The sequence below is a fragment of the Falco naumanni genome, chromosome 5 (genome assembly GCF_017639655.2).
Source record: "Falco naumanni isolate bFalNau1 chromosome 5, bFalNau1.pat, whole genome shotgun sequence".
In the NCBI taxonomy this organism is placed as follows: Eukaryota; Metazoa; Chordata; class Aves; order Falconiformes; family Falconidae; genus Falco; species Falco naumanni.
The window spans coordinates 80950802-80976246 of NC_054058.1; the positions used below are offsets into that span (position 1 = coordinate 80950802).

At 38.9% G+C, this 25445-nt stretch overlaps 1 protein-coding gene across 1 annotated transcript in view; it reads right to left on the bottom strand.

Moving 5' to 3' along the window:
* Positions 1-11617, bottom strand: part of ASZ1 (ankyrin repeat, SAM and basic leucine zipper domain containing 1) — a 41509-nt gene extending 29892 nt beyond the window's left edge. The window contains exons 1-4 of the mRNA XM_040596604.1: positions 11513-11617; positions 9800-9896; positions 4034-4156; positions 940-1051 (exon numbers count right to left, since the gene is read on the bottom strand). Of these exons, the coding sequence (XP_040452538.1) occupies positions 940-1051; positions 4034-4156; positions 9800-9896; positions 11513-11617 (437 nt within the window). The remainder of the gene's footprint in view (positions 1-939; positions 1052-4033; positions 4157-9799; positions 9897-11512) is intronic.
* Positions 11618-25445: the final 13828 nt, after the last annotated feature.

Sequence of the window (25445 nt, forward strand, 5' to 3'; positions counted from 1 at the left end):
GCACAACTATGTTTCCTCCTTGTGTATCAGTACTATGCTCCCAGTGAGGTTCAGGCCCCAGAGTAATTGAATTCTATTAATAAGAACCAACAGGCCTCCAATTCTGTTCTTTTTAGAGGGTTAGACAGTTCACATATCTCAGGTAATGCGATAACAAGAACTGTGGTGTAAAAAATGAGTTTCAGTTAGTTGAAAAACAAAGTTTCAATTGGACCAAAAAATATCTTGTTTTTCTAGCAGAGGGAAGACATCTTATCCTGGGTCAGGCCATAATTTCTTTCCTTTTTATGCAAAATGAAACACTGCATCAGACTAGGCAACTACAGATATCTCACAATGCTCTTCTTCAGACTGCTGAGATACAAAGGGTAATTCAAGAAACAAGCTGTTACTTGTTTTTAAAAGGAGATTATATCTCCTTTTAATCTGGATTATTTGAGATTGCACTGGAATACATGTATTTTATTTACAGAGAAGTTTTCTATTTCCATTGGAGGCTAGCTATATTCCTTTCACACGCAGTACCTACAAAAAGCTAAAAAGGAGGACATGAATTTAAATAAAGAATAACTGATTTAATTTACATCCTTTTAGAGAAGAGGCAGTATGATTTTGGAAAGGCAGAGGACATATTTCTTCCCCTTATAATGCAGTCAACTGAAGTATTATGATTAGTTTTTATCTTAAATTTATATTGTCAGCTGAGGAACATACTTAAAATTTGATAAAACTGATCACAGCCTTACTCAGATGAATGACTATAGTAGGAGAAATAAATATCTGGACACTAATCTCTCCTTATACAGACAGCAGCGAAGCTACAAAAAAGCTAATGAAGTGCACATCATCTTAATCAACAACAGCTACATCTATAGAGATGTTGCAATATATTAGTATTACATTTTATGCTGTATTCACAGACTTGGGGTTTTCTGGTACCTGCAAGTAAGGTTAGGGTCAGCATTCCTTGATAGAAGCAGTTCTACAGTCTTCAAGATGTTTTCCTCTGAAGCATGTGCAGTACATGCTGCCATCAGCACCGTGTACTTATCTGTTTTGAAACTTGCAGTTAGAGAATTACATACGTAAATGTAAATATCATGCTAATCCAGAAGTTCCTTTAAAAGCCCTTACATTTACTAGAGTTGTTAATTGTGTTCTGATACTCTTTTCTAAATATCTTAAGAGTAAAAAAACTGTTTTCCTTCTGAGAACCGAAGACACTCAAAAAGATGAGAGTGAATGGCACTAGTAAAGCATCCATTCCTACTGAAGTTTAGGACAATTCTTAGGTACCCAAAAACCCCAGTAGAAGCTTATCTATAGATGTTTATTTCTCAAATCTTGTTCCACACCAGTAGATTCACTCCCTGTTCCTCCCCACCTCTCCCCAAAACACAGCTCAAGGGAAGAAACAGCTTACAGGAAGTTAACTGCAATGGATAAAAGAAGTGCATGAAATGTATTATAAGCACACAGCAGCATCAATTTTAGGGAGAAAGAGGCCCATAAAAAGGACAGTATAAGTAACAGGCTTTATTATATAGGGCTTCAGGAAAAAAACAAGTTTGCTCAACTAGACTACCAGGGTGCGGCAGTGGCAGGAGGAGGATTAGAAGTTTTAGATGTGGATTTAAAGAACATCTGCACAGTCCATAAAGGAGGAACCAGTGTATTTGCTCCAGCTTTGAGGCCAGCTGGGTGTTACATGCCACCTTTGCTCACAAATCAGAACTGTAAACTACTGCTGTTTGCCCACAGAACAGGGTAGATTTCCTTTCCCATGGTTGTCCTAGAGAGATATGGGAAGCAGCACACCTCAAGGACCTCAGTGAGTTAGCTGGCCCTAGAGTCTATTAGAAGGCTGCCATTTGAATAACTGCCTGTTTTGCTTATTGCACAAACTTGTTCACAAGTTCAAACATGCCTTTAACCATCTGTTTTAATAAGTATACTTTTAGCTGTACCTACTTCAGACCATACCATGAAGTGTTACAACATATTTTCTTTCTTTTAGAAGTTTTAAGACCATGTATATATTAACACCTTTATTGCTAACTGAGGTCAGATTTTATATTTAAACATAAGAAGTTTGTTATATACTTTATCCCCCTCTGCCCCACTTTATTTCTCACCACTTCTCCTCCCCCACCCCTCCAACCAAAGACCTTAGTTTTACATTTAAATTTGTCTGGTTTTTAAATATACATTTTCAACTACCTCATGTAGAAGTTCTAACACACACATAAATCAGTATGTTAAATGAAAAACTATGTTTCAGAGTCACTTAAACTCCTAACAGTAATCAATTAACATTTCAGTAAGTTATCTGATACACTGACAGACTTTTACTCAAAATGTTTAACCTGGTTATCAGTAACATGAATAGAAAGATAGCAGGACTTTGAACAAAGGTAGTGATAAGCACCATTAATTTGGGAACGATACTTAAGAAGAACCTGTAGTTATATTTGTATTTGGTATTTCAGGTATCGAGAAAGAGTGGGAAATTTATTTCTGTTAGTGTTAACTATAGCTCACACATGTCAGCAAGAGAAGAAGGAAGAAACACCTTAAAATTTTCAGGTTTCTCTTGCAGATAAAAACTGGTAAGAGACTGCAAAGAAGATCAGTTTATGTTCAGCTTAGCTGAAACACCCAGAAGAGCCAGTGAATTTACTTCTCAAGGATGTGGCACCGATCTCATCCCATAGTGAATGCTACATCAGCTCCTTGTTCTTCACAACTACCAGAAAGGGTTAAATTAAGTAACCACTTACGAAGAATGACTAAAACGTTACAAAAGGGGATTAACAGTATAGCTGTTATTAGGATTCAAAGATTACAGGATAATTAGTATAGGATCACTTATGTGATTGCCTGCTGATGTAAAAAAAAAAAGCAGCAGGACTAGTGACATTTAGTACCACTTTAGGATGGCACAGTTTTACTGAATATATGTGGTCTCACATAAATCAACGACTTGCACCGGCGTTCCTGACTGGACAGTACTCTGCTGTGCATATGCCCTAGCTACTGTTTCCCTACACAGACTAACAGAAACAAGCCTAGAAACCTGATCCAACCAAGGTGCCACTTAGGGCAAACAGTCGAACACACACTGGAAAAAAAAAAAAAAAAAAAAAAAAAAGCCATGCATGTTGGTTAACCAGTCAGCTGAAACTGCTGTCCACGGCAGCTTCTGCCCCATTTATAGCTCTCTACAGCTATAAACAAGCACCAGGTCCGAGGTGCAGGCTGCCACAGCTGTAGGCAGCCACATGGAAGTTTTCTGAAGTTGGCTACAAGGCCAGTTATTCAAGGGCATGACTGCTTTTGGTGTAGACAACCTACTGCAATCTCATACTCTGATCAGCTGCTAAGAAGTTCAAGAAAATTTTCAGAGCCAGATTTGTACCATCAGCATTTCAGTCTACTACTATTACAAATACTGGCAAGTTAACCACAGTTTAAGTAGGAAAAAGTTATTATTAAGCCATAAAAATTGACAGAGGAACTGGTATTACTTAGAAGCTCCACTGAACTCTTGCAGAAAAAGGTGATCTAGCAACACACTGAAAAAAAGTTTTCACTTAACAGAAAAATTCTCGTTTCAGAGAAGTCTACATTACTTTCCCATGAACTGGAAGCTACCTGTTGTTTTGGATTCTAGCTGGTTTCTGCATGTGTGTACTTCATAACAGCATGTAATAAAGGAAGTTTTAACTATATAACTTTATCCTACAATTCCTGAACAAGGAAGTAGTTGGGACTGGGAGTACTTGGGGTGGGGGGTGGGGAGACAAACTGAGGAAAAACAAGAAAACCCATCAACTGATTCCAGATCAGTTCCAAGAACACGATTTTTACTTTAAAACTCCTACTTTTCCTTCAAAACTGTGAAAGCTAGTCTAGGTCTCAGTTCCAATGTGAACTTTGATTTTTTCCGCCCTACATATGTAAAAAGAGAATAAGGATAGGACAATGTCTGGTACTGAACATTCCTGGCCAGTATTTTTCATTCACATCTTACCTATTTCAAAAGATGCATTAGCACCTCTGTCCAGAAGAAGACGCACTACTGCAAAGTCAGCCACACTGGCAGCACACATCAGGGGAGTCCATCCAAACTGAAAGCTAGATTCTACGCCTACACCTGTCAAAATTTAAGACACTGAAATCATAAAACTGCACCACAATAAACATGCTTTTTATAAACCTTACTCTCAATATGTATCATTACAAAGGTTACACACTGTTTGCATTTAGTCCTAGGGAGAAAAGTTTTTTATACCATTTCCATTTTTGTAATACACTTTATCTAGAACATCAGAAAACTTCTAAAACTGACAGCAAGGAAGCTCAATTCTCAATCCAAGTTAAGTACCACAGAAAGACTATGTTTAAGAAAATGTAACCAACAAATTTAAGTTTCAGGGAAGTGCACAGAATCTCTGTTTTCTCCACTTATGTGTAATCGCTTTCTTCAATCAAAATTAAAAATTTTGATTCCTGCCAAGCCAAGTGGACTGCTGTGGCAGCAAATTGTTTGTCAAGCAATTAAGATCATAGTGACTAGGGTTTTCCTGCTCCACATTTCCTTTAATTCTCTGCCTTGCAGTATCATTAACTAACAGATACAAGTTTTGCATACAGTACTAACAAAATATTAGTTCGACAGAAAGAAGAAATAGAAGACTATTCAAGATTCAGTCACAACCACCGGATCTGTTTGTTACTCTTTGTAATAGCCATGTCTTCCTTTGCGGCTAGAAGTAAGCTTGTCAGACAGCCTCCCCAAATCCACCAAGAACCAAGTACCAGATCAAGACAGTGATCTAACAACTTTCAAATAAAAATCTCTATACATTTTTGCAATAAGAGGAATCATCTTTCCTTCAATTCTTCCTCAAATATTACTTCCTCCAGAACAGTTTCCATCAGCTGGTTCCAACTTAGTCCAACGGTGATTATGGATAATCAAAAATACTTCTTTACAAGAGACAGCTCTGAAAAAACATCAGAACTGTCCTAAGAAATTTGTGACAGTCAAGCTACATGCATACCTTCTCATGCAAAATTTGTATTTACTTTCCCTGCCTTGGTAGTTTGTCAAAGACATGCTCAAGTCAGTGTAGCAACCTACAGTCATTCAAGCTAAGGGAGTAAAAGGTCACTGCTCTTGGATTGATTCTTCAACTGTTTAAGATCACTGGAACTGTAGAAGCCATCAGAACAGAGGTAACATTCAATGAAAGCCAGGTGTTGAAGTGTTCTAACACCTCTAACACCTGCAAGCCACAGAATTCATGATCAAATCTTAGTAATGCATACATACTAGCTGCAGTCCTTACTGTCACAGCATGCCAGTTTGTCTGCAGTATACAAACTGTTTCATTGAAGCCCACAGCCAAGTTCTACAAGGGGAGCCAGCAAGCATCCCTTAGAAGTCATATCTGAACTTCCATTAGATGAGTCACTTCAAGAACTTAGAAAGTCTGATATCCAATAGTCCACTGAAGTAACACTAGCAAGAAAGGAACACGAGAAAGCTGGCACTCCATCAGCCTTAAGAAGTCCCTTCTCCTCTTAAGAAAAGCAGTCCACGTAACTAGATCTCCCATTTGAAGCTTTTTATTTTACTATGTATCTGAATAATAGTGACAAAAGATCTATTTGGCAGGCATATAGAGACTTAATAAACTCTAAATACTGGAAGTACAATGGTCTAAGCTGTGTTACAGCTTGTTTGTTCTGTGTGGTCTCCTGCCATCTTTGTAGTGACTGCCTTGAAGTACTACACAGTGTGAAAGTCACAATGCAAACCAGCTTGAGTCCTAAAGGAAGACAAAGAAAGGACAACTGAAACTGTAATGGTTGTGTTGCTTCTTGGCTGCATGGTTATAGTTGCTGACTGAACCAGAAACGTCTCCCCTTGGTTACTACTCAGACTCCCTCATTACATGAGTTGTTCTTGAAGTAAATTGTGTTAGTTTAGCATTTAAAAAGGGCCTTAAGAAGTCCTGTAAGGCAACAGTGAAGCCCAGAAAAAAATTTTTAGTGAAAAATCAGGCCATATCCAATAGCCAGAGAGAGGCAAGGCTGCTGCAGCTCCACAACCCCAGGTCCAACCAGTGTCAGTGCTGTGCGTGTGTTCACAGCAGGCACACACATACACACACACCACACACAAAGACAGACAGTGCACTCGTATGAACACCAATAGCACCAATGGTCCCATCCTGCTCCCCTCTGGGGCAGATCTACCTCCTCCAGCTACTGGCATCACAGACAGACCAGGCCTCTGACCCCTGGACCCAGCTCCTGTAGCTGACATATCCTTTCACTCACTCCTGTCTCTACAGTCACTGCCACCCAGATGCAAGGGCCCTATGACGGCCCTGGGAGTTCCTTCCTCTGAGTCCATAACTTGGGTTCCTGCCACCCCTTGGGCTTCTCTGCTCCCCTGGGCTGGTGCAGATGTGCCTGTGATGGACTGATTGCTTCCATGATGGGCCTTGGGTTCCTCCACCTCCTTTGTGGGCATGAGCAGAGGAGCTTTTCAGTCACATAATCTCACAAATTATGTCTAGGAGGCAAAGCAGATACAACGCTTTCTTACAATCTGAGTTACAGATAAATATTCTCCTCTAACTAGGAATGCGGAGAAATACGTTCCAGACCCAGATGAACTCTACAGCAGAAATCACATGAAGCATGTAAATAATGGTGAAGCAAAAGAACAGCAAAGGAAGAATTATGCTCTTTCTGTGATTACCACAGTTTCTCTCATATTGCTTTCAGATATTTTGTTGACTGTGGCTAATGATAGTTATGGTATAGAGGCTGGTTTTACACAGAAAATGTAACCTCAAGTTCAAAAAGGCTAACAAGGTAATGTCCAAAAAACTACAACCAACCTCTATCTACAGCTTTTTATGGTGAAAAATTCCATGCTTGATACCAAAAAAATAAGGTCTTGAATAGTTTAAGAACAGCTCTTCATATTAGAATCCATTTACATTCACACCCAATTTAGCTGAGGAAAAAGTTCTAAAACACTCGATTCTAGAAGCCTTCTCTCTCATAGACAATATTGATTTAAGTCTGTCAGCAGTTTGTGCTGTGGTTTCACAATACCTTAAAACTGACTTACATCAGATCTGCTGATGTCTCCCACTGTTGGGCCAGCTATGGTTCTCATCTGACTCAGCCTTCAGAGTTCCTAGACTGGTTGAAAAATTATTTGTGCACACATCCCTCTCACTCCTATAGTTGATACTTTCATTCCCTGCACCAGCTCACAAAAGATCAGAGGAGCTTCAGCACTCGTGCAAAGACAGGAGTGGAACTGACTGTTGAATGAAAACTGGCAAGAGGATTTGACTAGCTCCATCTTTGATCAGCCTAAACTGTCATGAGGTCCTAACTTTTAATTCCATCTGAGGAAAATGAACATATTAATTATATGGTGTTAAATATTCCACTCCCAAAGCAGACTAAAATGCTCGTCATCTTTGACCCTACTACTTACATTACTTTTTGTGACACAGACTTCAGAAGCTTACAGAATCATAGAATGGTTTGGGCTGAAAAGGACTTTAAAGATCATCTGGCTCCAACCCCCGTGCCATTGGCAGGGACACCTTCCACTAGACCAGGCTGATCAAAGCCCCATCCAACCTGGCCTTGAACACTTCCAAGGACGGGGCATCCACAACTTCTCTGGGAAACCTGTGCCAGTGCCTCACCACTCTCATAGTGAAGAGTTTCTTCCTTATATTTAATCTAAATCTATCCTCTTTCAGTTTCAAGTCATTCCCCCTTGTCCTAGAACTACAAGCCCTTGTCAAAACTCCCTCTCCAGCTTTCCTGTAGGCCCCCGTCAGGTACTGGAAGGCTGCTCTAATGTTTCCCTGAAGCCTCCCCTTCTGTAGGCTGAACAATCCCAGGTGTCTCAGCCTGGCCCCACAGGAGAGGTGCTATAGCCCTCTGGTCATCTTTGTGGTGCTCCTGGACTTGCTCCAACAGGCCCATGTCCTTCTTATGTCGGGGGCCGCCCTAAGAACCAAGTTGTTCTTAGTATGTTGCCATTTTATAGTCGGGGTAAGAGAAGATATTGCACTTGTTCATTTCCTAAAGGAGCTCTGTACAAAGATTCTTAAGGCAATGGCTAAGCAAGCCAGAAGACAGGCTCTCGCACTGTCTGCAAGAATGGCCCCAGCTGTTGCTAGGTAATCCACTTCCAACACAAACTCTGAGTTTGGTTGAGTGCTGGTAGCAAGCCTCCTACAAGCTCTACTGAACATACACTAAAGGCAACTTTGGAGGCAAAGATTTAATCTGACTGAGCACCCATGCTCTGAAGGACAATGTTACCTTTCTTCAGAAAGGCCTCCTATTAGAGAGGCACTGTGTTCTACTGCTTTGCAGGACAGCACTGCATGGGTCAACATTTACTGTTAATAGTATTTTCAGGAAATCATAGATTCTCTTGTGATAATACCTTGTGCATTTCAGGAGACAGGCCACTAGACTACAGGAATCTTCGGCCTGACCTTATGCTCTTACAGACATCTATCATTGTCTTCCGACAGCACAGAACTGCTCAGTATGTACCAGGCACTAACACAGAAAGTGAAATATTGCAGTATGACTACAATAAAGCAATTAAAAATGGAGGGCTGCTACAAAAAAAATAAGCAATCTGATGCACAGACACCCCTAAACACTCTACCTATAAATAAGAACATATTTTCTCAAAGCAAGGGAGAAGATGTATTTTACTCTGTATTACATCTCTATGTTTCAGCCTGTGCAATATTTTTTACTTATTTTAAAAAGAAAACCATTCCCCCACTGTAGTGACAAACAGTATTCTAAAAGGGCAAGTAATGTAATTGTTTAAAAACTCATAAAAAAATCACTGCTAACTAGGAAACTAATTTTGTCCAGCCATAAAACATTTTTTTCTTGGAGAACAAGCTCTTGGCTACGATATTCTGCTTGCTTGCCGAAGCAGAACTTCCTGACAATTATCACTAGGCAGGTCAACTCAGCTATGTGGTTTTTGATTGCTGTGGATGCTTCAGTAAGTGATCCAATCCTCCTAACACTGAGTAACAGAAACACATTACAGACAAATACTGAGTAACAGAACAGGAAGAAAAGCTTTTAGCGTTAAGACAAACTACTTTTTAGAGAGAAATGCCACATAAACCCTATTAGACCTTTCAGAATCACAAAATCTTTGTCCAACTGATGTTGCCAGGACAGCAGTATTACACAGAGCACATACCAGAAACCTAACAGCGCTGTGAGTGACAAAAAAAAAAGCAATTTCTTAACTGGGGGGGGGCCATTAAAACAAAGAAAGCCAGTCTCCCCTCCCTACCTCCCCCAGCAACCTTCCAACACCAAAGCAAGACTACCCACTGAATTCTCACTCTCAGTTTAAGCCACCTCAAATTCAGTAATTGGTATGTTCAGGTTAAGGATGCATCTCAAAACAAAGTTTATTTCATACATTTCATAGTTCACACATTATAGTTTTCTCAATTTTCAGGGCTCCTGACTGACAAAGGGAATATAAATTAGAAGGAATTTGCTGGAATACTGCATGCTGAGTCACTGAAAAAGTAATTCCATCTTTAAAGTAAGAGCTTATATCATGTATTGGAAACATTCACATATCCCTACATGCACTTGACACGTTATTTTAAAACTAGAAACTCTGAAGCTTTAGAGTTCTTGCCAAGTTCAATTAAAAATATTCAACTACATAAATGACTTTCCTCACCGGAGTTTAAGAGTTCTTCAATTAATGACACATCACCACAAAACACAGCCTTCTTTAAAGCTTCATTCTTGTTCGCCTGCAACATTTGATCCAACTCCTAGATCAGCAAAGAAAAGTTAAGTCAAAACCTAGTAAATGTTTCACTGTAAAAACTTGGTTTCAGTATCGAAGCACTAGTGATCTCTGTAAGGACAAAGCAAAGGAGGGGTGGGAGAGGAGCAAGGTAAAACTTTCCTTCTTCTATACACCTGCTTAGGCTCTACTGTAAAACTGAAGTTTTAAAATTAACTTTTCAGAAAGTTTCCATTCTTTGAAAACGTAAATAACTTCTTTCTCAACAGATCTGCTATCTTCCTACACTGCTCTCAGTTTTTCCTAACGGTGATTCATTTAAATTAAAATTCTTTTTCACCTTCTGGCACTTGAAAAACATAGCAACACATTTCTGTACCTTTTTTGTACATTTCCACAGGTTGCATCAAAAAATGTATCAGACATAAAAGTTAGACTTTGGGGCATTGGAGCTCAAATGACTAGCTGTGTGCCTTAGTACAGCATGAATCCATCGCTGGAAAGGGTTACCGTTCCTCTTTTCTCCTACTCCTGTGGTGACAGCGGTGTTTGTGTTGCTGCATCATGAATGATTTGGCTGAATAATACCCTGACCAGAAGGCTAGTTTATGCATCAGGCAGTTTCCTGAATCAAGTTGCTTTCAAAAGCATCACAGGGTTGTTCTCTATTAAAGCTGCAAATGCAGCTGAAGATTGGTGGTGGCATTACCTTACATTATACAAAACATACCAAGTACTTTATACAAAGCACTTACATACAATGCTAAGTGGAGGACTATTCACTAGTTTCTTTGTTGACAGAAGTGGGTATGGGAAGAGAAGTTGTATTTCATGTTAAGTTTTGAAATCATAACATGACAACTCAGACTTACACAATTTTCCCCAGCACACTGTAGTCTATCTTTCCAACACCTTTTGTAAAGATTTTAGTAAATGCTCACTGTCTAGAAAACCAGAGGTGAGAAACTGCCAATATAATAATTTAGCCTTATTTTTGTTCTACTCAGCCAATGATTTCCAAATAACGCGCACCTTTGGATAGGAACCAAGTTAAAGATGAAACCCCCTGAAAAACTGACCATAACCTTTAGCATGAATATTGCAAATATTCAGTTACTTCCTTCTTCCAATTCCAGGCACGAAACAAACTGATGGCTAAAAAGCCTTGTAGAATCTCCCTCTGCCTCACACAACCATATGCCTCACACCCATTAGATGTGATAAAATCACTTAAACCTTCATATTTGCAAAAAAAAGCTCAGAAGTTTAAGACAGACAACAGTTTTATTGGCTCCAGTTGCTCTCAAGTTTATTCTCATACTGACACAGGAACTAGGGCCTGTTATTAAGGGGGAAGAGAAGCGTTTTGAATAAACATTAAGATTTTACATAAGACAAAGCCTCAAAATTTAGGTTTTATTTACTCCTGGGTTGAAGGTACAACGCTATTACCCTGCTAGGAAATCATCAGAGGAGGCACCAGCCGCAGCCCCTCCCGAGGCCACCCTCCTCAGCCAGGCCCGCCGAGCCCCGCGCCCCTCACCGCGGTTTCAGGCCAACACCGCCCTCCCTCGCCTTACGCCACCCTGAGGCCACCCGGCCGCCAGCCCGCGGGAGCCGGGAGCAGAGACTCAGCCCCACCTCAGGCTCATGCTTCACGACGCCGATATCCCAGCCGTCCTCGTCGCTGTCGCCGTCCTCGTCGCCGCCCGCCACGACGCGGGACCCCCAGGGCAGGCCGGCCATGGCCCCCCGCTCCGCGCCGCGCCGGCCAGTCACGTGGCCCGCGGCGTCCGCGCCGCTTTCCCGCGCAGGAGGGCTGGGCGGCGCGCGGACGGCCCGCCGCGTGCTGCGTGCGCGCGTGTGGGAGCAGCGAGCGGGCGGGCGGTGGGGTCCTCGGCTCCTCGCCAGCCCTGTGAGGGACACACTCCTCTGCGCCCGTTTCGGGGCTGGGTAGCTGTAGTTTGTGAGGTGAAGGTGGTAGCCCGGTCTGTGCGTTACAGTATTAGGTAAAAGAAACCAATAAAAATCACGGTTATAAGTATATGGGCACATAACGGAGCTTACGAGCGGCTCAGCTGTTTTGTGAGGTGTTAGTTAAACCTGGCTGGGCTGCGTGTGAGGTTGTCTCTTTAGATCTCTGATTGGTATATATGTGTAAATGTAAGGTAAAAGAGAAGGTTTTCTCTCTTTAATTTCTGTTGTTGTTAATACACTCTTAAAATGCCACCTATCCTAATAGCAGTCAGTTACATTACTTACGTGTATGTACATGCGTTGATACATAGCCAAAGCCTGTGGTGGTGACAGTTAATGTGGGGAAGGTTGAACATCGTTAGCATAATGAGCTAAAATTCCACCCTGCTTCCTCCCACCTGGGTATACTTGGGCATTACTTTTAATTTCAGAATTATAGTTCGATTTCTTTGTAATGACAGGTCATAATGTCTTATCCATCGTGAGGTTCACATGGAACTCTTTGAAGAACAGATGAGGAGCAATGTTCTGTATTTCATCCACGGGCAAAACTGCTTTTTCAGCTCAGCGCTGACCTTGTCCCAGTCTGAAATTAATTTGGTCTTCCACTGAATGAAAGAGAACAGAGAAGGGAAAACGCCTGGTCTTGGAGAAGAGGCAAGTGCTTGTATGGAATAATGAGTGTAGTCCTTGCACCCATGACAGCACAGAAATGGAATTTTTGGGAAATTCGTTTAAACAAAGATTTCACTCATCTTTATTAGAAAGTGGCTTGTGAAGTATTTCTTCCTCTTTTCCTTTTTTCTTTCTTCTTTTTGGCAGCGGAGCCCGCAAGAGCCGCGGCCATGTCTTCCATCGCCTCCTACAACAGCCTGGTGCATGCCGTGGCTGGGGCTGTGGGCAGTGTGGCTGCAATGACTGTATTTTTTCCTGTGTAAGGCAACTTTTACTATGTTGGGAATTTGCAGGTTAGCTAGAACTGCGCTTAGAACATATTAAGTACTATAAAAATTGCATGTATTAGAAAAAACCCACATGATCCACATATTTCAGTTGTGTACTCCTGGCATTTTTAACAGCTGTTTTTTCTGGGTTTTAATTGCTTGTCTGTAAAATATGAAAACCTGTTTGCATAAAAGTATTATGAAAGTCAGGCTAATAACAATGAGGAACTCTGGTATAGAGCTAGCTGAACATTTTAAATGAACTCCCATGAAAGAAACTTCCAGTTCTGGAAACTTGATAGAAATGCAAAACCTTTCCTGTCACACACCCCCCCTGGAACAAAAGATGCTACATTTGAGTCAACTGTAATACATACCTTTTTATATAAAGGCTTAGCTTTATGTGCTTGTTTTGGATTTACCTGCATGTACTAAAGGTCTGTTTAAGTTAGATTGGTAATGAAGATAAAAAATTTACTGGATGAAATAATTAAATATTTTATAGCCATGTCAGTTCTTATGAAATTGTAAATTTTATTCTGAAGAGGTTTCAGTTTTCTGATCACTAGCCTGAAGATTTCTAGTATCACTTTCTGCCTCCAGAGGAAAAGTAGAAATTATGGCATTATCATCTAGGTTCTTGGTATCTATATGAGTCTACTAGTCCTCAACATTATAGTTCCTGTATCCAGGATCAAGCTTCCCTAGTATTCTGTTTGGCTCAGCTGTGTTATGGAACATGGGCTTGCTGGTAGAATTTATATCCGTAGCTGCTGAACTCTAAAGTCAACTTAGCATTACTTTTTTGCAGTTGACCCACTGCAGTGCAAGAGAGTTGTTTCTAACTGATGGTGGTACTCTCTATAGATTCCTTACTTTAAATATGCTACCAATTATTTTTATTTGACAGTTGTGATTTCTTTGTCCTGGTTCAGGTTTCAAGGTTTGAGATTGGTTGGTGTGTTGTTTTCCCCCCCCTTTTCTCTGCACCATCTCATGTACAATTTAAAATCCCACAACAGATGCTTCAAATGGAACCTGCATGCTGCTGCTTTGCTCAGAGGCCACCTCTCTTTAAAAAAGTAACCTTCAGTAGAAGGCCTGATAGTCCCCAGTACTAAAAAAAACAACAACAAAACCCAACCTGCAAAAACTCATAGTGCAGAAGAGCCTTGCAACCCGTGTACCTGGTAGCTGTTTCAAATGTGAACATGCTGATCATGCAGAAGTTGGTAGCAGATGATGTCTCCTTGTGTGTTTGCTTGGAACTGTAAATCAGACGTTACTGTTAGTGTGGACTTTCCCTCTTCTTTTTCACAACATTCTTCTTGCTCTAGTTCATTTGTGACCTTGAAGTCTGTCTACATTTTTCAGCTAAGCAGACTCTTCATTTTGGTTGACAGTATGGTAGGTCCTGGCTATCATCCATATTTGCCAAATATCAGTATGTTTTTACTTACTCTGGTAGGAACAGTTCCCAACATCTTTTCCTTATTGCTATGCAGTACTCATTTTACATGCAGGAGGCAATTACAAGATGGCTCAAGCTGGGAAAACATCTTGGGTTAATTTCCTTTATCACAAGGAGCATCAGAGCAAGCACTAAAAGCCAACTCTAAAATAAGTACCTAATCTGTGTGTAGTCTAGCTCCGTGTACTTGCATGTCTGCCTGTACTAAACATACCTGTTGAAAATACAGTGAATAGTAAGGATAGCAATCACTGGGTGCAGTAAATAACAGTGTTCTTGTAAGAACCTACTTTTGCTCTGAATAATAGAACGTCCTTAATACACTTTCTGTCTGTCTTCAGTCAGCCTCTTTGCCAGCCATACTTGCATTCAGCTTGTTTTATTCACCAGTTGAATTTTAATCTTCTCTCATTACTTCTGATATTAAATAGATTTCATTAGTTGTCTGAATTTCTTCTCTGTTTTTATCTGTACCTTATGATTTGTCTCACGTGGGACTGATACATTCAAAGATAAAATCTTTTATTCAAACAATTCCAGAGTATTTTAACTGGTTCAGTTTCCTCTGTTTCAGACCAAAAGGCTGAATCAGCAAATATGTAAGGGCTTTGATGTTAGGAAAGTAATGCTCTTGGGAGGAGAATCAGAATTGGTAAATGTTTAAAGAGAATGATGTAAATCTTAACTACTGCAGTAACATTCTACTAACAACACAGCAGCTAACAGCAGTAGCATTTTAAGTGCAATTCTACATAGCTTTCTATCACAGCTATTACTCTGAATAACAGTCTATGCCCTTTCGGTATTATTCTTATGTAATTTTCATTTGTGGCAAAAATACTTTGAGTGAAAACTCAGTGATTCTTTGACAAAACAACTGAACTGTGGGACAGGTGATAAAAGGTCTTGAATCCATTCCTTTCATGTTCTCCTAATTTATTCATACAGAGGAGGAAAGAAGTCCTTGTGCAAGCAAGAAGCGCTCCAGAAAGAAGGGACTTAATAATTCTGAGTTTATCATTCCCAGAGAGGTTTAGTAGCTCTGGGTCTACTGAATTGGCAAATTCCCAGTAAACTTTTAGCTGCGGGATGGTGAAGTACCAGCTGTGCCAGTTCCATGGTGAAAGGCAGAATATCATACAGGAATTTGCATAATTTGCCAAATATCCTGTAAAGTAGCACAGGTGATTGCAATTTCACAGGTCACATTCATGAAAGAAATGGGAAACAAACTTTAGGTTGTCCTGGATGAATTTTCAGCTGACCTGTATATACCTGTAGTATCTTTTATTTTAAAGGTATTTCAAGTATAAAGAAGGGCTAATATTACGGACTTTCACTCTGGACTGTAAGGCATTTATCCTGTAAAAAGTACTAAAGGGATCTGTGTCCTTTCTGTGGTCTGTAAAATCACCCTTTGTGTTAAACCAGCTTTAGTTTTGCCATCCTGAAATTTTGTTATAAGCTGCTGCACTACAGCAAGTTGAGTTATTCATAGTTATTTCAGTCATTGTTCTAATGGACTTAGAATAGATGGAAAGCATTTAATTTCAGCTGGTTTGTTTCTGGTAATTCATTTTTTACAGCTATGTTCATCCTGTTCACTTTGCCAAATCTTTCTGATAGTACGTGATGTAAAACTTTAAATCTGCTGCCAAAAGCTTGAGTATAGATTGCATACCAACTGTTTTTCTGTTTGTGAAATTTGTTTTCTGGTAGAAGTCTTAAACTATCGTCAAAAGGAGACCACATAAACTAATCAGTGGGGAATTTATGGACATGGTGTAAACCTGAATCCTTTTCAGGACCTCCTAGGTACCAGCATCATGAAAATATCTGTTATCATAGTAATGTATAAAAAACCTAGAACAGCAGTTAGGATGTTGAAGATAATTTCTGGGTTTTTTTTAGTGTCAGTCAGGCACATTTTTAGCTTCTTCCCATGTAACTTAGAAGCTTTGGTCTGTATAGCAAGTCCATAGCAGATGATTCCTGCTATTACTAGATGCATCCTTGCTGTTAAAAATTCCTCATTCCTCTGCTATCTTGGCTCTGTTCTACAGTTTCGTCCCCTTAATCTTGACTGGCAGTACTCCCACTTTGTTATCATATTGCTGAATGGTGAGTACCTTCTTGTTTCAGGGTGTTCACTCTCTGCTGATCCTCAGGCAGCCACTTCTAATAGTAATGGCTGTCTCTTAGAAACTCAAATGTTTGAGTATACTAATGGCTGTTTATATGATCAAGTGGTGCTTTGAAATTTCTACCCCATTTACCTTTTATTCTGATATATCATTTATCACTTCTATCAAGATTGAAGGTTATCCAGATAGTTCAGTATATTCACATATATTTTTGTTAGTCACCACATTCTTATTTTGCTCTGACCAATTCAAAAGGAATACGACTTCTTGAAAAAGGGACTGAATCAAATGCTTTTTTTTGCTTTATCACGTTAGGTGAGTGGTGTTTTTTTCCTTTTTCTTAGCAGAACATGCAATCTAATTGTCATTTTTGCATACTGAACTGCCTTGCTATCATAGGTTTACCACGAGATACTAAGTCTATGATTATCTCTTATTTTTACAGCTGCTGGGGCTGCTCATCAGTAGTCTCTGGGCACTGTGACAGCTCCCACACATATACCATTTTGTAGACTTGTTTTGCTTTTGTTTATTAAATCAGGGTGGTGTTTTACATTGTGGTCTGTGATGATGGCTCTCTAAAGTGATACTAGTAATTCAGAGCTCCTAAGACTTCACAGCCTCTCTTCTGAGAGGAACTGTTCAGCCCCTTACTGAATTCCTGGGATGTGCTAACTGGACTTTGCTACTGATTCCTTTTATCTCATTCATCTCCTCCAGCAAAGTCAACACCTCCTTTACATCTGCTTTAAGCTCTTCTCTTTGAGGGTAATTGTGATACCGTCCACATCCCCAGCGGTATGAACTAAAATTGTTACAAATACCAACATTTAGATGCTAAGAACATGCTGTGTGGGAAAACTGTCAAAAGATGTTGCACTCTTTTCAGTGATCTTATACTTCCATTCTTATGATACTGTCCAAACTTTTTTCCCAAAAGTGTCTAATTGTGGAAGAGACTTTCGTGATCATTTCCAGGTACTCTGTCACAGCTGGCCCAATAACAGGAAGCCATAAGACTTCCTTATTGGCCAGGTGGAAGCAGTTATGCACTGGGGATGCCCTGACTGTTTGGCTAAAGCAATGACTACTGATATTGGAGAAGAAGGTTCCTTCCCTCTAGTAATTCCCTAGTATTTAAATGGCTATAGTCCAGTCTCCTGTGTGCCCATACTGAATCATGTTGTTACATAAGATCCTGTGTATGTATTTGCATCTTTTTCTCCCCAAGTCTCTAACCAGTAATGTAACTCCTTCATTCAAGTTGCTGTTACCATAGCTGTAATGGTTCTCTTGTTACAAAAACCTTTTCCTAGTTTAAACCATTAGTTTCAGAGCATGAAATCTCAGAATTATCACCAGGCACTAGTATATTAAAAGCCATACCTCCTGTCTAATTTGTGCAGCAAAATCCTCAGCAGTTCCTACCCACTTTGGTACTGTAAAAATGCCCTGAGTCTTAGTCATCCTATATACTGGAAATATTCAGGTTATCGAAGATATGTTTTCTTCTCTGTTAATGCAGATTTATAAACTGCCAAAACAGCTGTTTGCTTTAGATTTTTTTTTTCTCCTAACACTTCCCTACAAAACTTCTCTTGCACTAAACTTGTGGAATCCCAACTGCCTGACCGTAAGACTCTGCAATGAACAGACTTGCCTCTGTCCCATACAGTTCTTTCCTGCGTTCCTCCTAGAAATACCCATTCCTTTAACGAGATCATCCAAACTATCATGGATAATAACTTGCAGCAGTGATACTTATGGGATTCTTACTATTGTTATCATGTAGAAGAGCAGACACAAGACAGTGTGCTTTAAATCTTATTTTCCTGGGAAGCTGAAATTTCAGCTGGTGTGAGGATATCTAATTTGTGATTCTGAGTTCAGAAAAGTCCTTGAGGAATGAGTGATCCTAGTGATCTTATTGTTTGGTTGGGTTTGGTTTGGTTCTTTGTTTGACTTTGTCTACATACCTGGTTTCTGTTACCTGGAGTGGGATGGGCAGGTTTACGTACAGGTGAAAATATAATTAAAGGCTGTATCATAATCCTGTGGGGAAAAAATACACAATAAAGGATTTCAGTGTGATTGGTTTTTTACTTTTATCTTTGTGGTGTTCAGTGTATATATTCTAGTTCTTACTAGATTTGGAGTTTTTCAAAGTTCAACACTATATCCAAATAGTAAAATAAAGTGTAAAGGCTTCAGAAGAGATAGAAATACACTGCTCTTTCACCTTGCTTTTACCTGGTCTGCTTCCCTGTTTAGTCCTGCTTTTAACCATCCTTTCCATCCAAGTTCTGAAGAACAAGGCATGCTATTTCAATCTTACTCTTGCATGAGAGAGTCTGTTGCCTCTCTAGTTGATCCTGATTAATTTTACCGGGAGCTAAAAGCATCACAGCTAGAAAGGAAGCTGTGCTCATTATACAGTACCTATGAAGTTTCCACATAGGCTTATCCAAAGGAGGAAGGAAAGGCAGTTGGTCTTTGTACTCAGAGTAGAGGTAACATTTGATTTCTACCACGCTGAGGGCAGAGGAGGTTCCCAATGTCAGGAGGAGGAGGTCGGTACACAAGGCATATTCCTGTGCAGCTTAGCAGTAGTGGCTATTCAGAAGAGCTTTTGAGATTTTCTCCATTGTGCAACAAGTCATCTCTTTTTCCTTGAGCCTTCTGTTACATCAGTAACGAAAAATTTGAAGAAAGATAAATACATGTAAACAACTTCTCGCGTTTCCTTTCCATGTTTATTTTTATTCCCTTTTCAATCTCTTCATTTCTTGTGATGAGACTGCTGCAGAACAGTTTTGATAGGGCTTTTGGAAACAAAAAAGAAGTCATGTTTACAGACTTTTTTCTGTACAAGATAACATTAAAAACACAACATGCATCTCTAGGCTTTGCTTTGGCTAAAGTAAGGTCAGATCAGTACATTAAGAATGGAATTTTTGTGTTTTGCTGATCTGTGTTTATACTGAACTGAGGCCTTTACACACTGAATATTTAAAAAGAACCAGGACTAAAAAAGTACAATATTGAAAATACGTTTTAAAAAATGTTCACTAGATTGTGATGGAAGGAATAGTATGGCAATCTGGAGGAGAAAAAATTATGTTTACATCATTCCACAATAGTTTTTTCTAGAAAATATGTATAGTTCATGCTGAAGTTGTAGTCTTATTTGCTTAGTAGTGTGGTCAAAGGACACAAGCAAAGCAAGATATAGGAAGGTAAAGTGCTGTCAGCTGTTTACCAAGAGTTATTATTATAACAGCTCAGCATAAACCTGCTTCACTAAAGGCATTATCAAACCTGAGCCTAGCCTATACCTCCAAGGTAGCACTTGGAGGCTGCCCAGTCGGTATTAAATGCCAGAAACATCAGTGTTCTGGTCTGGGATGATTCACAAGCATTGAGTAGCAATTACTGCTGTGTAGGGTGGTTACTGTACTATCAGTAAACACTAATGAGTGGCTACTGATCTTTTACATTAGGATTTCTGTACCCACCTAGAAATAATATTTAAAGCCTTGAGTTTGATGTATGGAGGTATTTAGGTTTCTGTTGATTTCCATAGGAGTCATGGACGCTTGCACATCAGAAAGTTTTTAAAACTATATATTGAAGAGATAACTTTTTTCAGTGGTGTTCAGCATCCTGCTTATGCATACTTTACGTAATCTGTTAACTTTTGCAAAGCACCTTGAGATCTTCAAAGTAAAGCAGTTGTGTAATTCTGAGATACTAAGTTAAATGCACCGAGTGTTGTAACAAGTAGTAGGTAAGAATCTGTAAGTCACATAGGTTTCTTCTGAAGTGTATCATACCAGGCTAATAAATGTCAACACATATACTTCTGGTAACATTTTAAAAAATGTTTTAGCAATTTTGTTGTTGTTTTCTACAACATTTACCAATAGTGTGATATTTAATGGGTCTTGTTCATATCGGCCCCATTTCTTTTGTTGCAGTGTTAGGATAAAACTCACCTGTACTGCTTTACAAATTGGCTTCGGTAAAGGTGATCAAATCTGAAGTTTTGTTGCCTACTTTTTAATAAGATAATTTGGTTGTAGGCCTGCTTGCAGAAAAATCATTCTTATTATTAATCTTAGTGAATGAGGCATATGGGTTGTGTGATGTAGCTTTCTGTCATTGTGCAACAGTCTAAAGAAATACACTTTCTTTAGCCCTTAATACAAAAAATGCTACTGTCTAAAGTCAAAGGAAGTTTCATTGTCAGCCATGAAGATAGCAGTAGCTGGCACAGTTGTAGTAAGAACTCCAGTTCTAAGAGATAACAAAATTTAGTTTTTGTATTTGTAATATAATAGTGCCATTTTCTCATCTTCAGTTGTAAGATAACATTACAGTACATTACAGTCATTCATGTAGAACAGTTCATGAAATTTCTGCTGCTTTTTTCACCCTGCCAGATGTTTGTTTAAAAAAAAATGGTGGAGAATGGTAGTCTGTTACATGTTTCTAAACATGTGTTCTTCTGTACTGTAGTCTAAAACCATCACTGTACCTGTTCAGAGATAGGGGAAGACATAGCAGGAAAGAAAATACGTCACCAGATTTATGCTAACTTGGGCTAATAATTTCTTTGTAGGAAAAATTGCCTAGTGCTAAAACTAACTATTGTAATTAAACACTATGAATAGGTTTAGGTGGTGAGTACAGGGAAGTTCTAGTCTCTAAGCCTCAGCATCATTCAGGACTATTAAATATACTTGTAAACTTACTTTGATCCTAACCAGTTTAAGATAGAGTTTGGAATTTTCTGTATGTATGTTTGATGTCCTATACCAAGAAATATATGCTGGAAAAACACATTTTCAAAAATGTGTTAAATATGACATTCAAACCTTATGTAAGTCTCATCTACATAACCTAAACAGCATAGCATGACTAGTTACAAATACATGAGCAGACACCAGTGTTTGCTGAAAGAGACTAATTTGTAAGTAATTAATGTGACCTTTTAAGTGTAATTTAGGCTTGAAGAGAGTTATCCTAGAAAAAAGGAATTAGATTTCTCCATTACATCTGGAATCAGTGTTAAAGATGTTTTATGCTTTCAAATAATTTAGAATTAATTATTATATTTTGCCTGCTTGCATTGTTTGTACTTTTGGTATGTAAATATGACTTCTTTTTAACATCTACTTGTTATTCAGGACTTTTTTTTTTGTTAATGCATTAACAAAACAGTCTTTTCTTTTACTTGCCTTTGACATCCACTAATCATTTCATAACACATTCTAACTTCGAGGTTACAAAGCTGCAAGTCACTGTGTAGAAAAGTCATCAGTCAACACCACAGTCAATATCACAGTCAACACCAAAGAAGCATTAATTTCATTTCCTGTCATATCATGGCTGTTAACTGACAATTTTAGAATGGCAGAGCCCCAGATAACACAGTGACCATAATGCAAAGGTATTGAGTATGTATATATTCACAGAATATGGCATTACAGTTCTGCTGTTTGCATGCTTGTTTAGACCTGTCAGATCACTTTCATCTTTCCTGGGTTGATACCAAGATACTTTACTTCCAACTTTTCTCCGATCTGTGAGACAAAAGGTGGCGTAGTGAATACAGTGTCAGAGTAAGAGCAAAGAATTTCCCCTTGGGAGTGCATGAAGGGCAGGATCCCCATGAAATAATAGTTCCTAGGGGTTTCTAGTGGGAGTGCTTGCTTCTAGTATCCGTACTGCTAATTTCAGACTGTTCATTTTTATTTGAGAAAAAACAATAAACAATCCTGTTGGATCAAGGTAAATTTTCCCATTTGTTGTTTTTGCTGACGTGATTTAGTTTCTTTGAATGCTGCCAATAGAAAGTCTGATGAGTCGTCTGCCCTGTCTTGCTCAAGTGTGAGTGGTCTTTTTTATACAGAGGCACCTAGCTTAAATGCCTATATAAATTCTTTTTGTCTAGATGTCTGTGAAACTTAGAGCTGTTGAGGAAAAAGTTCACTACCTGGAAACTTAGAGAGAAGCTAAACAATTTGAGGAGATGATGAGTAGTTACCCATCTATCAATTTTTCTTTTACTTTCTTCAGCTAGATTAGGGAGTGAACAAAGACTTAGTGAGCCATGACCATGTCCTCATTATGCCTGCAGCTCCATGCGGTACATCTACACAATACAGGGACTCTCGATTGGTATCTGAAAATCCCATCTCTGTTTGGAGTCATACGCTGGCATTTTTGCAAAAAGCCCCATTATTAAGTCATTAACGTGATACGTGGGGTATAGGAAGGCAGTAAATTGAGATGTGATGGGCTATATCTGTTTGTGCTCTGATGGTTGCATACTTAGAATTTTTCGATTTCTGCCAGGAGTAAGAATGGGACCACATCTTTTTGCCTGTGTTTCTTAAAAGCTCATAACAAGACTTTATCTGAGGATGATTGTGAGTTCATATACTTGACACAACATCATAACTGACTCGGGGGAAGAATTCTCAAAATGTGGTGTTAACTTGTCATAACAGACCTCAAGAAGTGATCTAGCTCAACTCTTGCACTGAAACAAAATGCAGTATACCTATGAATTTCTTGACAGTTATTTTGTGCAGTGTGCCTTGAAAGGGAGACCTGCATTACTTCCCTACCTCTAGAAGGTGAAGACTTTTCTAGTCCTCTCTATTGCAAATTATTGTAGTTCTTGTCTTTAGTAGACTGGGGGATAAACTGTCATTTGTAGAAATATTTGAAGATTTTGGTCTTATAGGTTAAAAAAAATGATTGCATCACTCTTTAGGTCTTTTCCTATGCCACAATCTTTCTTTTATACTGTACTGCCCAATAAACATGTTCAGTGCCTGAGCTATAACTGCAGTGCCAAATGTAACTATAACTACCTTGCATGGTCTATATACCCCACTTCTGTTAATACATTTCGCTACTCCGTTTGCATCTTTACCCCCACGTTGTTGAATTACTGAGTCTGAGTTCCCAGAGTATTTTCCATAGAACTGGTGGGGTATTTGTGCTTCCTATTTGTGCCCTTGATTATTTATCTTTTTTTCCTTCCTACTTGGTGTTTCAGTGTTGGTTTATTTCAAGTTGTATTATTTCACATCACTTATATGATGTCCTTTGTCCTGTGTATTTGTTATGTGTAATTTCACACGCTTTCTCCTCTATCAAGATAATTTTGCTCACATTACAGATTTATTGGTTCTGAACATTGAATATGACACTGAAGTTTATCTTCCTTTAAAACACTGTTCCTGTTTGTAGCAGTGAATAAACAAGTGGATGTTCCTTTTTGTACCTTTGTTGTCTATTTCCTTTCTTATATCTTAGTTTTTTAATACGTATTTTCCTATCTAGTCACAAAAAATCTCATCTGGAAAGAATGGGAAAAAATGTGTACTCGTGATCTTGTAAAGTTGAACCTTCATCTGCCAATTTCAATGGCAATCAGTGATGTAAGTTTAAATGTAATGTGTAACGATTTGGGAAGGTAATTCTTAGACATTCAAGGTTTGCTACAGCGATGATTGTTTTGTAAACGTGGAGGAAGCATGTAGCTCAACACCATCAAACAGTTACACCTTATTTTGTTCCTTATTAAGAGTTGTAATTTCCCAGTTTATTACACCAGTTCTACAAAGATAGAACTATACAAGTGCAAACAAGCCATTTTGACTGCAACACTAAAGTAGAATTTTGAATGCCTGACTTCCTATAAATATAAAAATACTAGAATGGTCTGTTTGACATTTTTAAACTTTTTATAAAGGCACAGAATAAGTATTTTCAGATGTGAGTGAATAATGTTAATCACCTGAAGTATTTAATGTCTAATTATCAGCAGGTGCAGTGAGGAAATGTGTTAAATTTGAACACAAGATGATAAGCGCAGATCTTTGTTTGGGGAGTTTTCTGCAAAACAGTAGTATATGCCATGTTACACTGTTATTGGAGAGGACCTCTGGGAAGAGACTGCTTTTCAGTACAGGTGGATTCTTGTGCTATGATCAAACAACCCAAACATCTGATTGCTCTATTGAATTGTTGATCTTGCTGCTGTATTTCTTACAATACTTCTGGGAGATTCTATTAAAAGTACAGCTATCTCTTGAATAGTATTAAGAGTTTTCAACAGGTGATGGTATTAAAAAAGGATGGATTTTTTTTCTTTTTCTCTAGAAGACCTGAGGAATAAGGAAGAATTTCATACTAAGGCTTCTAGAAGCAATAAGTAATTATTAAGCCGCTTCTAGTGACACAGTTAATGATCAAAACAGCAATGACAGAAGTATAATGAGAACAGTGGATTAAATATAAAGAAAGGCAGAGTTTTCCATTTGGTAATGTAGTGTTCAGTTAACAGTGTTGAAACTGCTGTCTGAAAATGAAGTTAATCACAGGCATGGTATGTGGGAGTAGTAGACCTAATTGGTCCAGAGGTGATTAAAAGTAAAAAAAGGGGGTTTTCTATCGATTATGCTGGGGTTTGCATCATGTGCTTTATCTGTTACTGAGTTGTAGTGGAAACTTAAGAAACATCTCGTTTGGTTTGGTCACATAGGCTATTGTTTACCTTTCTCTGCCTTCATTCTTTCAGTTTAAAAAAATATATAAAATTGCAGGAAGTAGGATCTAAAGGCCCATTTTAGACAAATGATATCTGAAGACTCTTGAGTTTTGCAAGCCTCTGATGGGTGTGGATCCTGGCACCAGTTAGGCGGAATGATTCAGAAAAAATGTCAACCTCCTAGAAGAACACAAAGGATATTTTTTAATAGAAACTCGGTGCCTGAAAATCATGGATCGGGCAGGGAAATCTCACTTAGTAGTTGCTCCCCTGTCGGGGCAGTACTGATCCACACCTATTTTAATTTAATTTCTCATGGATATAGTCCCGAGGGGGATATCCCAAGTAGGAAGCAATGGGTCTCTATGCATTTACAACTGATAGACCTACAGAGAAAATTTCAGCATTCCCTTCTCATGAGCTGTGTTGTATGGAGGATATTCCTTCTTCACTATTATTGTGTTTTTGT